The sequence below is a fragment of the Meriones unguiculatus genome, chromosome 19 (assembly GCF_030254825.1).
Source record: "Meriones unguiculatus strain TT.TT164.6M chromosome 19, Bangor_MerUng_6.1, whole genome shotgun sequence".
Lineage (NCBI taxonomy): Eukaryota > Metazoa > Chordata > Mammalia > Rodentia > Muridae > Meriones > Meriones unguiculatus.
Genome location: NC_083366.1, coordinates 45,085,380 through 45,099,211, shown reverse-complemented (window position 1 = coordinate 45,099,211; position 13,832 = coordinate 45,085,380). Strand labels below are relative to the sequence as shown.

General features: G+C 43.6%; 1 protein-coding gene across 2 annotated transcripts; it reads left to right on the top strand.

The window, feature by feature from the left end:
- The first annotated feature begins 7,760 nt into the window (after positions 1–7,760).
- On the top strand, positions 7,761–13,552 carry LOC132649190 (uncharacterized). 2 transcript variants are annotated; one of them, XM_060372430.1, is made up of 2 exons: positions 7,761–9,274; positions 9,598–13,552. In XM_060372430.1, exons 1-2 carry the CDS (start codon positions 8,870–8,872, stop codon positions 10,129–10,131), a joined length of 939 nt encoding a protein of 312 aa, XP_060228413.1. In that variant the 5' UTR covers positions 7,761–8,869; the 3' UTR covers positions 10,132–13,552. The 2 variants fall into 2 exon arrangements, 1 of the variants encoding a protein (XP_060228413.1); XR_009587632.1 differs by lacking the exon at positions 7,761–9,274 and adding an exon at positions 9,297–9,414.
- Positions 13,553–13,832: the final 280 nt, after the last annotated feature.

Below are 13,832 nucleotides of genomic sequence, written 5' to 3'. Positions count from 1 at the left end.
TTTTGATGTGGGTTCGGGGCTCACACTTGCACGATAAGCCCTGCTTATTGTGTCTACAATACCTTGGAGAGAGATTGGGCAGATCCAAAAGAGGGGTCTGCTTTGGTTTCTGTTATGGGGTGTTATGATGGTGGGTAATGGAAAGAAAGAAGAAAAAGATATAAAACTAGAGGGGCTCTAGAGGGAAAGAATACCGGAGACCCAGTGATGGGATTCACAGCCTGGCTTTGTCCAGAATTGGCTGTGTGGCCCTGGTCAGTTTCTCCATATCTTGGTTGCCTTTTCATCTAATGTAAAGTGGGGAGAAATATAGTGCTTAACTCAGGAAAGGGCTCAGAGTAATAATGTAATATGTTATTGGGATGATTCTTCCCCTGAATTTTCTCAGCATTTACTCTTCCGGGTTATCTGCTCACTGGTTGGCATGTCTTGTGACATACAGACATACAACACTTCAGAGTAGTCAGATCACTCAGGATATTTTGTTTATTCATAGAAATAAGTGTTTCTCCTCTCAAAGTAGTCATGCTAAGTAAGAGGAGCTGTGGATATGTTGATAAATCAAGATATTTGAATACTTAAAAGAGTTTCTTGGGTTCTGCAACAAGATATTCTTTTGAATATCTTCAGCAACAACAAGTCTTTGCTTCTGAATATAGAGTATCTGAAATTAGAGCAAGCTGGGCTTTTGGCATAGGCCTTTCACAGTAGTTATCTGGTAAGCCAGTGAGACCCTATCTGAAAATGAAAAGTGAAAAGAATGCTTGCTTTATCTCAAGGATAGAGTGCTTACTAGTCTGTAGGAGACTCTAGTTTTAATTCCTAGTGCTGCGAAAATAAAATAAAGTAAACACATATTACCAAAAGCTATATTGATAATATCTTCTGTATTTATATAATTATATATAAATATGTAATTTTATAATATTAGTTAAAATGTACTTATCAGATAGTCATCTACATAAGAATTATGTTTGAGTATATGTATGGGAGATGGGGGATCAAGAGCCCGTGTTTAGAGGTGGAGAGATGGCTTAGTGGTTATGAGTGCATACAGACTAAGCTTGTAGACAACCAGAGTCTGATTCCTAGCCAGGGAATGACAGGGTGACAGTTCACATAATCCAGCTCCAGGGGGATTAGCCACTCCTGACCCTACATACCTGTGGCCTGAGAAGCCAATTGTATAGTCATGTATATATAACAGTTACTGTAGTGATTTTATGGTTCCCTCTAAAGGAATGCATCACTCCATAAATGGAGATGTCGACACTGGTTATCACTGGATTATAAAAGCTTTATTACGTTGATTTCAATAAACAATTATTTATAACTTTTGTTCATATCAAACACCACTGAGCAATTACGTTTGTAATAACTTGTTGCCTGAGTATAATTGAAAATATCAAAAGGCACAAGTCCAGTTGTGTATTTCTGCTTATCTCTGGAACATATTGTGTAGCTGTGGCTGTTTATTTAGGTTTAATCACTGCAGTACTTTCTATATGACTATTGTTGCTCTGTCCCAGGGGTCTAAAAGTGAGAATCCTTTGTCTGACTTTCAGAGAGGGACTTGAGACTGAGACAGTGTTGTTATCCTGCCTTCACTGTAAGGGAAGCTTCTAAAAATGAGAAGAACCTAGAGACAATATTACTGTGAATCTTCAGAGCTATAAATATCTTGGCTCCTACGTGACTTGGATATGGCGTCATTGTTGGAAGCTTGGTCTTCTGGAGAAATATTGAGAGATAGTAGAACGAAGAGTTATAGCCAATGCAAAGTGATTAGGACATGGTCAAGGTTGGGGGGGGAGGGTGCATTGGTTTTGGAAGAAACTAATGATAACCACAAAGAGTGAGTTAGTTCTCATGAGAGTGAACTATTGTGAATGAGGACCTTTCATCTGTATGGAACTTCCCCTTTCTGTTTTCCTACCAGTATGTCGTAAAGCCAGTGGAGCTTCACTGAAAGACTGGCACAAGGTTTGTTATGAACCTCTGTCCATAACAATCTGTGACCCAAAATGAACCACTTTATGAAGTTACCAGCGTCAAGTATCTTATTACTACAACAGAACATTGGTTAATCCAAGTAATTTAATTATTGAGCAATATTGAAAAGCCAGTGAATTATGCCTCTTCTTGACACATAAACTGAATCTACTACAGCCTGGATACTCTGAGACCTTGTTTTTCAGAGAAGAATTAGTGCTGAGGCCAGAACACTGATAAGATGTGCACAAAGAAAGCCTGGACCAAAACTGAGCCCAGATTTTGAGCATGAAACCCACCTTTCCAATTTTTATTTTTAGTTCTTTTGATCTAAGAAAAATTACATCATCTAATAACATACTTAGTGAAAAGATTAACCATTATACTGTCAGGTTAATGTTAGGAGGGCTGGATAAGTCTTAGAAGCTTATCGTGAAATTAATTTTCCTGTAATGCGTACTCTTCCAATGAGCTGGTATTCTGCTGATATGACTGTGTGCCATCACAACCCCCCTCCCAGCTCTGAAAATGAAGATTATTGCTATCCTGAGCTACTGATGGACATGAAAGCCCTGTTGTCATGGCTTTAGAAAAAAGAGAGGGAGAGAGAGAAAGGAAGAAACTAGATCTTTTCAACCTAAAGGTTCTCTCTGTAGAATTAATTAAAGACATTTTTAGAAGACATTTGGATTACAGGAGTGTGGCGATGATATCACATTATGACATTTATTCCTTACCAAGAAGCTTCATAATTGGTTCACCTATTCAAAACTGTTATTTTACTAGAGAATAAAGATTCTAGGAGCCCTAGTCAGATCTACTTAATTTACCTAATTGACATATAAAAAAGTGAAGCAATTCTTTTCTGATTCATAAGTGTAACATTTACTTACTTGTTTGGAGACATGAGTTAATGTGGAATTTATCCAATGTTGATGAAATTCTGTGGGAAAATGAACCAGTGGGTTATTATTTTATCATGTTAGATTAAAGAATATTTAAGATTTCATTAAAACTCTGGAGAAACAAACTTGAGATGTTGTGAGGCACAGGATACCCATTGTTAAGGCTCTCCCTTTGAAGTTGAGAAAGGATGAACTTCCAGAGGGATAATCCACCTGCCTATGGTTTGGTAGCAGAGAGATAGATAGAGTTTGTAGAAAGCAGGTGCTGGGACCCAGAGCTCTGGCTTCTTGTCTAGCACTTTCCCCACCAGGTGGGGCTGTTTTATGTATCCCATGCAGTAAGGCTGTGATACAAGAGTCAACAAAAGGCGTGGTCACTGTCTTGTGAAACACGAGGCCCTCCAGGACATTGTTTCTTACAAGTTCATTTGCATTCCCTTCAAGATAGCTCACTATTTTTCTCCCTTTGAATATTCATTTTTAAATACCATAGAGTCTAATTATTGGAAGTAATTTTTTAAAAAAAGTTAATACACAAAGACATTGTCTAAAGAGGGTCTCTGTGTAACTTAGGTGAAAGGTCAGATACAGCAAAGGCCATCAATCTAATATTCTACTAAGAAGAAGGAGGGTGTGAGGCTGCAATAGTTGAAATATGTTCTGTTGAAATGAGAGAAGTGATGGGACCGTCGCCCTGGAGTGGCTGTGCCGATGGACCACCTAATCTGTTCCGTGTGACCCATGGCTTAAAGCATGGTGGTGTCAATTAGACTTTGGGGAACTACAACAAAGTACCCAAGAAAGCGACTTGAGAAAGGGCTAATTTAGTTTATGGTTTCAGAAGCTTAGTCCCTCACGGCAGACAGGTTGTGGCAGAGAAGAGTGGCTCACATTCAAGCAGCCACAGGGCAGAGAGAGAACAGACTCCCTCCCCATTCCATCTGGTCCCAGGCTTTGGGCTGGTGCTATTTGCACATGAACAGCTGATCTTTCCCTCTCCTGTAATTCTCTCTTGAAAAATCCTAACCCACACACCCAGAGCTGACCTTTACTCCTCTTCTAAGAACTTCTCAATGTAATCAAGTGACAGTTGAGATTAATTATCACAACTACTGAAATTCATAATGTATTCTTTGGCTGGAAAGGGAAGATTGAGTAGACATGAAGTCACAGGGGAAAGACTTACAGGTGGAGCAGGGGGTCTCTGGGTGGGTGGTGGCAGATTGTCCTGTAGTAACTGGTGGCTACAGTGGAGATGAGCCTTTTAGAATCTTAATTTAGAGTCCATAGTCAGAAGGTGCAGAGCTCCCTTTACCATGGAACTGAGGCTTCCAAGTACCCTATTACTTCATGCAAAAGACAAAAGTGCTCATCTCTCTGCCAGGGCCCTGTGTTTTTCAGTCACTGGAGGGGTTCCCCCAAGCCAGGGAGATTACAGGGAGAAGATATTTAAAGGGCAGTACTCACAGTTTAGATTTGCAGGTACACCAGATGACCTTTGAGGTGCTTTCCAGCACCTGGGGTTTTATGATTCTCTGTCTTTTATGCATCTATGCTGGATATGTGTGACACTGTTTGAGGCAAACACGAGAATGAACAGGAGCACAGTTTGGAATGTTGATGGTGCTTACATCTATTTTGTGTTTCAATTTCTGGAAGCAGTCTTTGTCTAGGCGGCAGTTTGGTCGGTGACCTTCTGTAACATTTGGAGCCCGGCCACACTGTCTTTGTTTACTGTAAAGAGCATGGAAAAACCGACTTCCTGACGGTGCTCTGTGAAGTCTAAGGTCAAACCACTCACAGGTGAACAAACACAGTCCATCTACCTTAATCTTGGTATTTGGCCTCTGTAAAATGGAACTAGGTAGCAGTATTGGGGACCTGACAGAGGGGAAGTCTGTCCTCCGCCAGCAGCCAGCAATTAGTTACTTTGTCAGTCAGCTTTGTGAAGCACTAATCTTAATTCAGCAACCATGTTGGGGAGGCTGGGAAACAAAGCCTACAATTTTAAGTCCTCTAACCACCTAGTAAACAAACGTCTCCCTTGCTCTACGTTCCTGTTTCCCAGGATTGCAATGACACAGCACAGCGGCCACTGAATAGTCTTATCCAGGCTCTGTCTTTCATGGTAGGACTTCAGAGTAGCTGAGGTGGGTTAGCCTCCTTTCAGAAGCATACGTAGTTTTTAGAAAAGTTGTTTTATTATTATTAACTACTGATAATTTCATGGCTATTAAATGCCAGCACTCCTATTTGGTCAAAGAGAAGGAACCATTTTTTTTTCCTAGCTCAGAGAAGCTTTTGAGGCCTTGAAAACTCCCCCTTATTCCTCCCCTTCTTCTAAGTGTAATACACCACCCTAGGTGATGTGTGTGTGTGTGTGTCTGTGTGTGTAACGTGGGGGAGAGGGAAAGGGAATTAAACAGTTACCTTGCTGGTTACTCAAAGTAATTTTTTTTCAAGATTGGATATTCTTGTTAGTATATTTAGATTACTAGAATTACCCGAACTGATGGAAACAAAAATAGATGAGCATAAATTCAGATTTCACTGTATTTTTAAACAACGCTTCGCCCTACAATATAATCTGATTCTGTAGTGTCCTGGTTATCCCAAATTGCTCTTGAAGCCTGTTTAGAGGTGATCTACTACGCTTCTGCTAAAATCTATTTGGGTATTAAAAGCTCAGTGCTTTACCGCTGATGAGAAAGATTATTAACACTCCCCTCCCCCCAGGTATAATATGAGGCAATAACATCCCTTTTCACTTCCAGGGCCAGAGGCAGTATGTCATATTAACCTTCATTAACCGTCTAAGAAACGAGGTACCTTCATTAATTTAGTATTCTAGTGAGCTACAGTTGTGCAAGAATGCTGATTAACTCCTGTGGTTCTCCTCTTTTTCCTATACATATGCGTGTGAGTGCTGCTGCCTATAGCACACTTATCCCCTTGATAAACATAGCCTACCAATTAGGAAGGAGACAAGAAGCACAGGTCTGTAGCCAAGGCAGGACACAGCAAGAGTAGCCTTGATAGAAAAAAGCAGCTGAAGTGTAGTTATGGGTCAAACAGGTAGCATGGGAAACCAGCCAGAGGTAGAGTGCAAGAGAGGGCATAGAAGCTGTTTCTCTAGTTCTGATGGTCACGATGGAAACCAACCCACCAAAGCCACTCAGATGCCAGTGAAATAGGACATCCATTCTATTCCATGTAGTGCCGTTACTTATTTTGTTCACATCTATGTTAGTTATGGTTTCTATTGCTGTGGAAAAACAAAACAAAACAAAACAAACCACCATGACCTTAAGTAATCTGGGGAGAAAAGGGTTCATTTCAGCTTACAGTTCCACACCAGTCTATTAATGAGGGAAGTCGGGTCAGGAACTCAAGGTAGGAACCTAGTGGCAGTATCTGAAGCAGAAGCCATGAGTTAACACTGCTTACTGGCTTGGGCCTGGTGGATTTTTCCGCCTTCTTTCTTATGCAGCTCAGGACTGTCTGCTCAGATGCCACTTTCCACAACAAGCTGCGCCTTTCCGCATCAGTCAGTAACAAGGAAACTGCACCACACGCTTGCCCACAGGCCAATCTAATGGGGACATTTTTCTCAACTGAGGTTCCCTCTTCCCACCGCACTACAGCTTGTTTCAAGTTGACATCAAGCCACCCAACACACTGATTATCTTGAAAGTTATACCTAGAGCCGGGCTTGTGCTGCACATCTGTAATTTTAGGAGAGGTACTGAAGCATGAGCACGGTGTGCTTGAATCTAGCCTGGATCCCATAGCAAGCACTAAGCCAGCCAGGGCTCCGCCGCAAAACCTCCTCTCAAGGCAGAAAAGAGCAAATAAAGTCAAAAGGAAAGGAAAATTGTTCCAAGCATTCTTCTAGCCAACAGCCAACCTAAGGCCCCCAGAATCCATCTCATCTTCTACCCCAGCACCAGCAGAGTTCAGAGGCCATTTCCTCCCCTTACAGGCAAAGAAATTGCAACACAAAGTATATGACAGCACCATCAGCCTTGTAAGCCATGCTTTTGCACAATCTTAGCACTTGCTTTGAGTAGTGTCACCCATATCCAGCTTAGTGACATTACAGAAAAGGAACTATCCTGCTCTCCATGTATCTGATCCCAGCCTTTCCATCACTCCTGGTTTTGACTCTCAGATATGTTATCTTATAGGCTGTTTTCTTCACAGTTAAAGGGGGAACAAAAGCTTTAGGATGGGGCTCTCCTTGGTCTAGTCCCACTTCTGTAGCTAGCTTGCTAAGACCAAGTTTGTCCTTTCGGTCACTTTTGGGTGTATTTATACTTTGCACCTGCTTCTTTTTCTATTTCATTAAAATGATTTATTTTTAAAATTCTTTGCTTGTAGAATTGCTAAGATTAAATGAGGTAATAGATCTCCAGTGCTTTCTCTAGACTCTGGGGCATAACAAGTGCTCATTTTCAGTGATCAATTTGCTGGTGTTGATACTTTACCATTCAGCCCAGCCTCTGGCCCGGAATTTCAGATTTCACTGCAAATTGGGACCCCGAGGCACCTTTCCAGGTGTTTATATTTTCCTCTTTCAATTTTTCCATAGCACTTCTTCTCTGATCCACAGCTATCAGGCAAATTTAGACCCATTTATTATTTTTTATGAGGAATAAAACCCAAGAATAGATGCCATAATACAAGCTTAGTGCTAACAGAAAATGAGGTGCAGGCCCTGTTGGTGTATTTCCTGAGGGTGGGGAGAGTGCTCACGTGCCATTGTTCCACAGTGATTAACAAAACAAAACAAATTTTTGTTTGTTACTCAATGAAGGATATACACACAAAGTAGACCAGCTTGTTTAAATCCTTATACAAGCAGATAATACTGGGGACTGGCAGCACAGGGAGATGAAGAAATCAGGGCCCAGCCTTGGTGATGGGTGGAGAGCTGTCTGGAGCATGTAGACCACGGTGTTGGACGACGCAAACACAGCAGTTCAGGGGCAACGGTTTGCGAGTAGACTGAGATAAAAAGGAGCGACTCTAATGGAATGGAGAAGAATCTGCGATTCAAGGGCCACTTGTCAAGAAAGATTCTATGGTGGGGGGTGAAGAGGAAAGCATGGGTGCCACGTCTTCCTGCATCGACTCTGCAGTAATCAGACTGGTAAAAGGTTCTCTTGGAAGGAAAAGAAGACATATGCAGTTGCTACCTTGAGGACATGCCTGTCTTGTTCTGCATAATTCCCAGATCTGGAATAGCCCTTTCCACACGTATACAGGAGAAGGCTGATGTGTACTTCACCAGGGAACTGATAATCCTCTTGCATGGTTAACGACAGTCAAACGGGTTTCTCACCTATTGACAGCTCTCTCATTTTGATCAGCCAGTACGATCATATTCTTTTTTTAAATTATTTTTAACAGTGTACTTTTTACATTTTGAGAGGGCCCACATTGGCAACTTGCTTAGTTTTGGGATGAGCGGCAGAACCTGCAGACCCCGAGGTCATCTCTCTCCTGTGTGTCCACCATAGGGAAATGCTGGTCGACACTCAGCACTTTTGCAGAGGGGTGCTCTGGGAAGCAGTTTTTGGTTGTCATTATGCTGCAACATAAAAATATCTAAGTGGCTCAAGGGCTTTGACCAGTGTTAGAAAAACATCAGTCCCATTTGCCAGCGTGGGATGCCAGCGTGAGAAGGCAACTTGAAAACCAGAGATCTGTCCATTCCAAGAAACAGAAACGCCTCCCTTGTTCTGAATAATGACCTCTGAGGAAACATCTCGGCTGTCTGTGTGCCTTTAAATAAGAAGTCGCAATCGGTTTATTTATTTATTTTTTTAAACAACAAAACCTGTCTCTTCTCTTCTCCCTACAAAGGGGCAAGGCTTTCCCTCGTGTGTGGAATACTACATGCGCCACTTGCCATAGAAAGGGTGCAGTCTTGGCAAGCCTCTTATTAGTCTAAAAATAAATTATTCACAATGCAGGTTCAGATACAGATTGCAAGGAGAGATAATAGAATTGGTTTTCCAAGCCTGATCATGCTCGGAAGACATGGTATGTGCTTTTCAGGAATCCACTTCAACGGAATCAGCTTTGACGAGTACACACAAGAAATAATATTGCTGCCATCCAGCTTGTGTCTGCGGTACAGCACCCTTCCCTTGTCTTCAAGTACTCACGGTCCCTCTCCATCAGTGTGCGTACGGAAAAGTCCACGTTACTCAAGCATTTCTTCTGAGATGCCGCCCTCCCATTGTTCTTTTAAGGAAATTTCTTCCTGGCAGCGTGAGAGGGGCACTGCCTCCTACCCCCCTTCTGCCTCGGCGGAACAGTTGACCACAGCAGCAGCCGACTCCGGCTCGTCATGTGCTTCCTCATGTGATGTAGGTCTGCGGCACTGTAGAGCAACCGCATTTGAGACTCGGCACTCGTGGACAGACGGGCGTTCAGGGACTGGGGAGTTTTTGGAGGGGGTGGGGAAGCCAATAAACCAAGAAAACGTCAGAAATAAAAGTCGCATCAAGTATGCTGATCTCTGTATTCCTATTTTTGTTTTGAAATTTGATTTTAGCTATTGCTTTTTCTGGTTGTGTCTGTTTTTTTTTTTTTTTCCAACCCCGCAGGCGCCGAGCTGCGCTGTTTTCTTTCTTTCTTTTTTTCTTTTTCTTTTTTTGAAAATTCTGAAGCCAGACTGTCTTCTTCACAGCTCCAGGGCTGCATCACTGTGTGCACACCAAGCGTCGCCTGGCTCGCCTGCATGGTTCCCTCTGACTCCCGCCTGAGATGGCCCATCGTACGCCCAGAACCCTGGAATCGCCTGTCTGCACCCTGCGGAAGAAGGACCTACTACACGCTCTGGCCAGGGTCTCTTCATGGCTGGATGGGGGTCTTGGAAGACAGGGTGAAGTTGCAGAAGATGGGGTGGGATGCTAGGGGCATGCAAAGAACTGGGAAGGGAAATCTAGGAATACTATATATCAATGCCCACCGAAGCAAAGCATGCAGGGCGAGGGCAGCCGCAGCCCTGCCTCACGCCCCCAGCTCCGGCTGCTCTCTGGGATTAGTCCGAGGGGACAACCCAGGCCTGGATGTGGTGGCATTCTCCCAGAGAGTGGGACTGAACATGGATGAACCAGGTACCTGCTGTGTCTGCCTGGCAGGGCAAAGCTGGAGGAAGGCAAAGGGAAAGGAAGAGATGCTGCTGAGTGTCGTGAGATTGCTGCTGGCTCTGCTGTCTTAGTTTAAGGGAGGATGGCATGATGTATACACCAGCACATGCATGGAGGAACTGTAAACTGCAGGGTGGATGTCCCTGGTACCGTCAAGGAAGAAACTGATGGGCTGGGTGACTATACAGTGTCCCCAGAGAAAAATAGCAACCTTGCGGCATGGAGGATTTAAGTGCATGTGCATGCCTGTAGAGACATGAAAAAGAGTGTGTGAAACACACACACACATACACACACGCACACACACACACACACAGGCACTTTGCTGGGCCGGGCTTGATTACAGCCAGTATTTTTAACTCCTGCTCAACACCCATTTCCTGGCTAGCCAGAAAGCTTGGCCAGAGCAGCTGCATGTAGACTTTTCTTTCTAATGGCAGAGCAAGCCCGTTCAGTTTTAACTCCTTGAGTGCTCAGCGTTGGGCTAAGACTCACTGTGAGGTTTTGTTTTCTTTTTCTCCTACAGAGCCCTGTAAATACAGCTGTATTCAGCACGGCAGAGAAAAAAAAATTCTGTCCCTTAAATAGAAATGTGATCGATTTAATCAAAATGAATGTATCCCAGATGACTCTGGGGCCAGCTGGATACCACAGGCTTTAGAAGCTAAGTGGTCAGTGGAGATGAGCACAGTGCTCGTTTTACACGCTCTCAAATGCTAGGATCAGCTTTGCTTAATAAAGGAAATTCTTTAAGGAAGAGGGAGGGTCCTCCTGACACAGGGCTAGATGGGGAAGTACAGGTGCTGCTGCTGGTCATGGGATTGGGGGGGGGGGGGTTGCTGTCGAGTTTCCAGGAGTGTGTGACATGAGGCAGAGCCTGGCTGATGTCAGTGCGAAGAAAGCTTGCAGTCTGCTTGCTGCTGTAGGAGGCGGGTGGCCTCTCCATAGCCTCTGTCAGGGCTGGGCGGGTACTGGAAGAGATTGATAAGAGTGCGCTGGGTGGACTGAGGTCTGAGCTGGGAGCAAGCAGCTTTCCCAGTTGTCATGGGGGCTCCCCTGGGACGCCTGTCTGGCCTGTCCACCCACTGTTTGTTAGGAATTCTACAAAGCGGCTCTGTGTGCTGGATTGTGTTTGGCCAGCTGTTGGTGCATTCCTGAGGGTGGGGCAGAGGCAGGATCTTATTACTGTACTTCCAAACTGTAGATCTATGGGGAGAGAGAGAGAGAGAGAGAGAGAGAGAGAGAGAGAGAGAGAGGAGAGAGAGAGAGAGAGAATCGGGTGTGGTGGGGGAGAGGAAAGAAACCAAGGCAAGTCTGATAATTCCTTCTTCTTTCTCCAAGTTGCGCTAGAGGGGATTCAGAAGGGCTGTGAAGTGAGAGAAAAGAGAGGGTAAGGGACGGGAGCATGGTGAAAGAGCCCTAAGACAAAGCAGAACTTCAAAGCTGCAGAGACAAGCAGAATGTCAGCAGCTTGTAATTAGTGGTTCATGGTTGCGTCAGAGACTGTATCTCTCCAAGAATAACTGTGATGTGTGCCACAGAGTGCAGAAGACAGTCATAACTGAGTTATCAAGCATAGTTCAAACAAGGGCAGAGGCACGAAGGCACTTTCTGCTTGAAAATCCAGTGTGGGTGGGGCTCACAGCTCATGGGCTGGATTCTGCCTAACTTCTGGCAGAATGATCAGTGTGTCGGAGGGAATGTGTTTATTCCACGAAACGGCGAACCCCATAAGCGAGCAGACCGAGTACACGAGCTCTGTCACTGTAAGACAGCTTCCCGAACAGCCCCATACTGCGCTGCTGGGTTCCTGTCCCGGGGTACACCCACCACTGTTTATGTTTGTGAACGTCGGTGGAGGGAATCTAAAAAGTACACACAAGTAGATAGGTCCCGTTAAATTCTAAAATCCCTACCATAGAATTAAATATTGACTGCCGCTTCTGGGTCGTTCTGGTGTTCTCCATTTATACCTCGAAGAAGCTTTTGTTGTCCCAAAGCCAGCAGTACCCTGCTGGTTATCCTGTGGGGCAGACGTCATGGCACTGTCACTGAGACTTGAAGGGCACCTTCACTTCTCTCCCTCGTCTCTGGCGTCTGGAGGTGCTGGAGCTCTCTGCAGCCTCCATGAAGAGCTGGTGGGAGGAGCTGATTGGCCGGCGGGCTGGGGTGTTTACTCTTATTTGTTTTCAGTGCTCCTTCACGGCATGCATTTAGTATTTGTATTTGTGTTCATGCTGCACAATTACTCCTGACCGGCTTTGTTTCTCTGCCCGAAGTGAAGTCAATTTTAGTCCAGCCTCTGCAGTTGGGTCCCCGGGCAATAAGCACATATGTATTATGTTACCCATGTATGCACTTTCCTTGTTAAAATGTGGATTAGGGGAAATTGTAGGCAAGGAGAGCCCCGAATATTAAATCAATAGCTTTTAGAATCGCATGTAATATAATTTAAATATACTCACTTTAAGGTTGCCAAAGCCTATGTTGTCTGAGCCCAGTTAATTTACATCTTCGATTTAGTGAAGGAGTGGAACCTGCCAGATCAGAATGCTGTATTCTCCGCACCCAACAGGGTGGAAGACATTATTTTGTTTGTGTTAGTTCAAACAGCTGGTCATTAATGCAGTCCCCATTTCTGGAGTGAAATGCTGGTGGACATGAATGGCTGTCTGATTAATGCTGCCCCTCCGAGGGTCCTTCACCCAGCCATGCTCGTGCAGAATAATGTAGCATGATGTGATTGCGCTCTAACAGGATAGTATGTCATTGTGTCACCAAGCAATTGAGGTTATTATGGGGTAGGGCAGACAGACGGGACAGTGGGGTTACTAGACCGTAGCATTTTTAGAAATACAGGCCTGACCTACTTAGAGTTATTCTGGCAGGCAGCTGCACGGTACATAAAGTCTCCTGATAGGCGGAGGCTGTTGCTAAGGGGAATTAGCATGAATTTTTCCACACTGAGACTCAGCGACTGAATGATAAAAGCTGACTGGAATTAAAGAGATTTGGTTTAGCATTGTACAGATTGATCTGCCTAAGTTTTTTTTTTTTTTTCCTTCTCAAGTGAAGGGAAAGAGTGCAAAAATACAGATTTTTTGTTGTTGTTATTTCTGTTTGTTATTTGACCTTCTCCTTCTCTCCCTTCTGCCCTTCAGCCTCAAGAGCCTGGAGAGGAGGAGACCAGAGCAGTTATGAAATTTTGGTTAATCTCTTACTGTTGGGGTCATAGAAACCATGTAGCAAAAAGCAATATATTCAAGCTTCAGGACTGCTGGGCATGCCCAGCAGAAGGGCAGATGGCTCTTTTTTTTTTTTTTTTTTTCTTTTTTTTTGGTCCCCTGTGTAGCAAGCTGTTTTGGTGTTAGGCATGCATCTTTTATACACTGTATATTTTATACTCTCTTTCCCTTTTGGGCTTGAACAAAACATTTACATAAATTCTTTTCTATCCAAACAGATTGAAGCTTGAAATTGTCGGCTTGTTTAAAATAAGATAGACAAGAGTCCAGATTTAGTATATATATATATATATATATATATATATATATATATATATATATGAAATTTTTATTATGAAAATATTTTTTTCTGGGCTATTTTTGTCTTTTGAAAAACCCAGTCTGATGGTGCTCAGGGATTGAATTTAACTGCCCCCCCTACCCTTTTGTTTCCCAGTGTACAAAAAGCATCATTTGTTTGTTTGTTTGTTTTTCTGCAGAAGAAAGTATAGCTGCAGAATGCAGTCTGGAGACTGTTTTTCCATGTT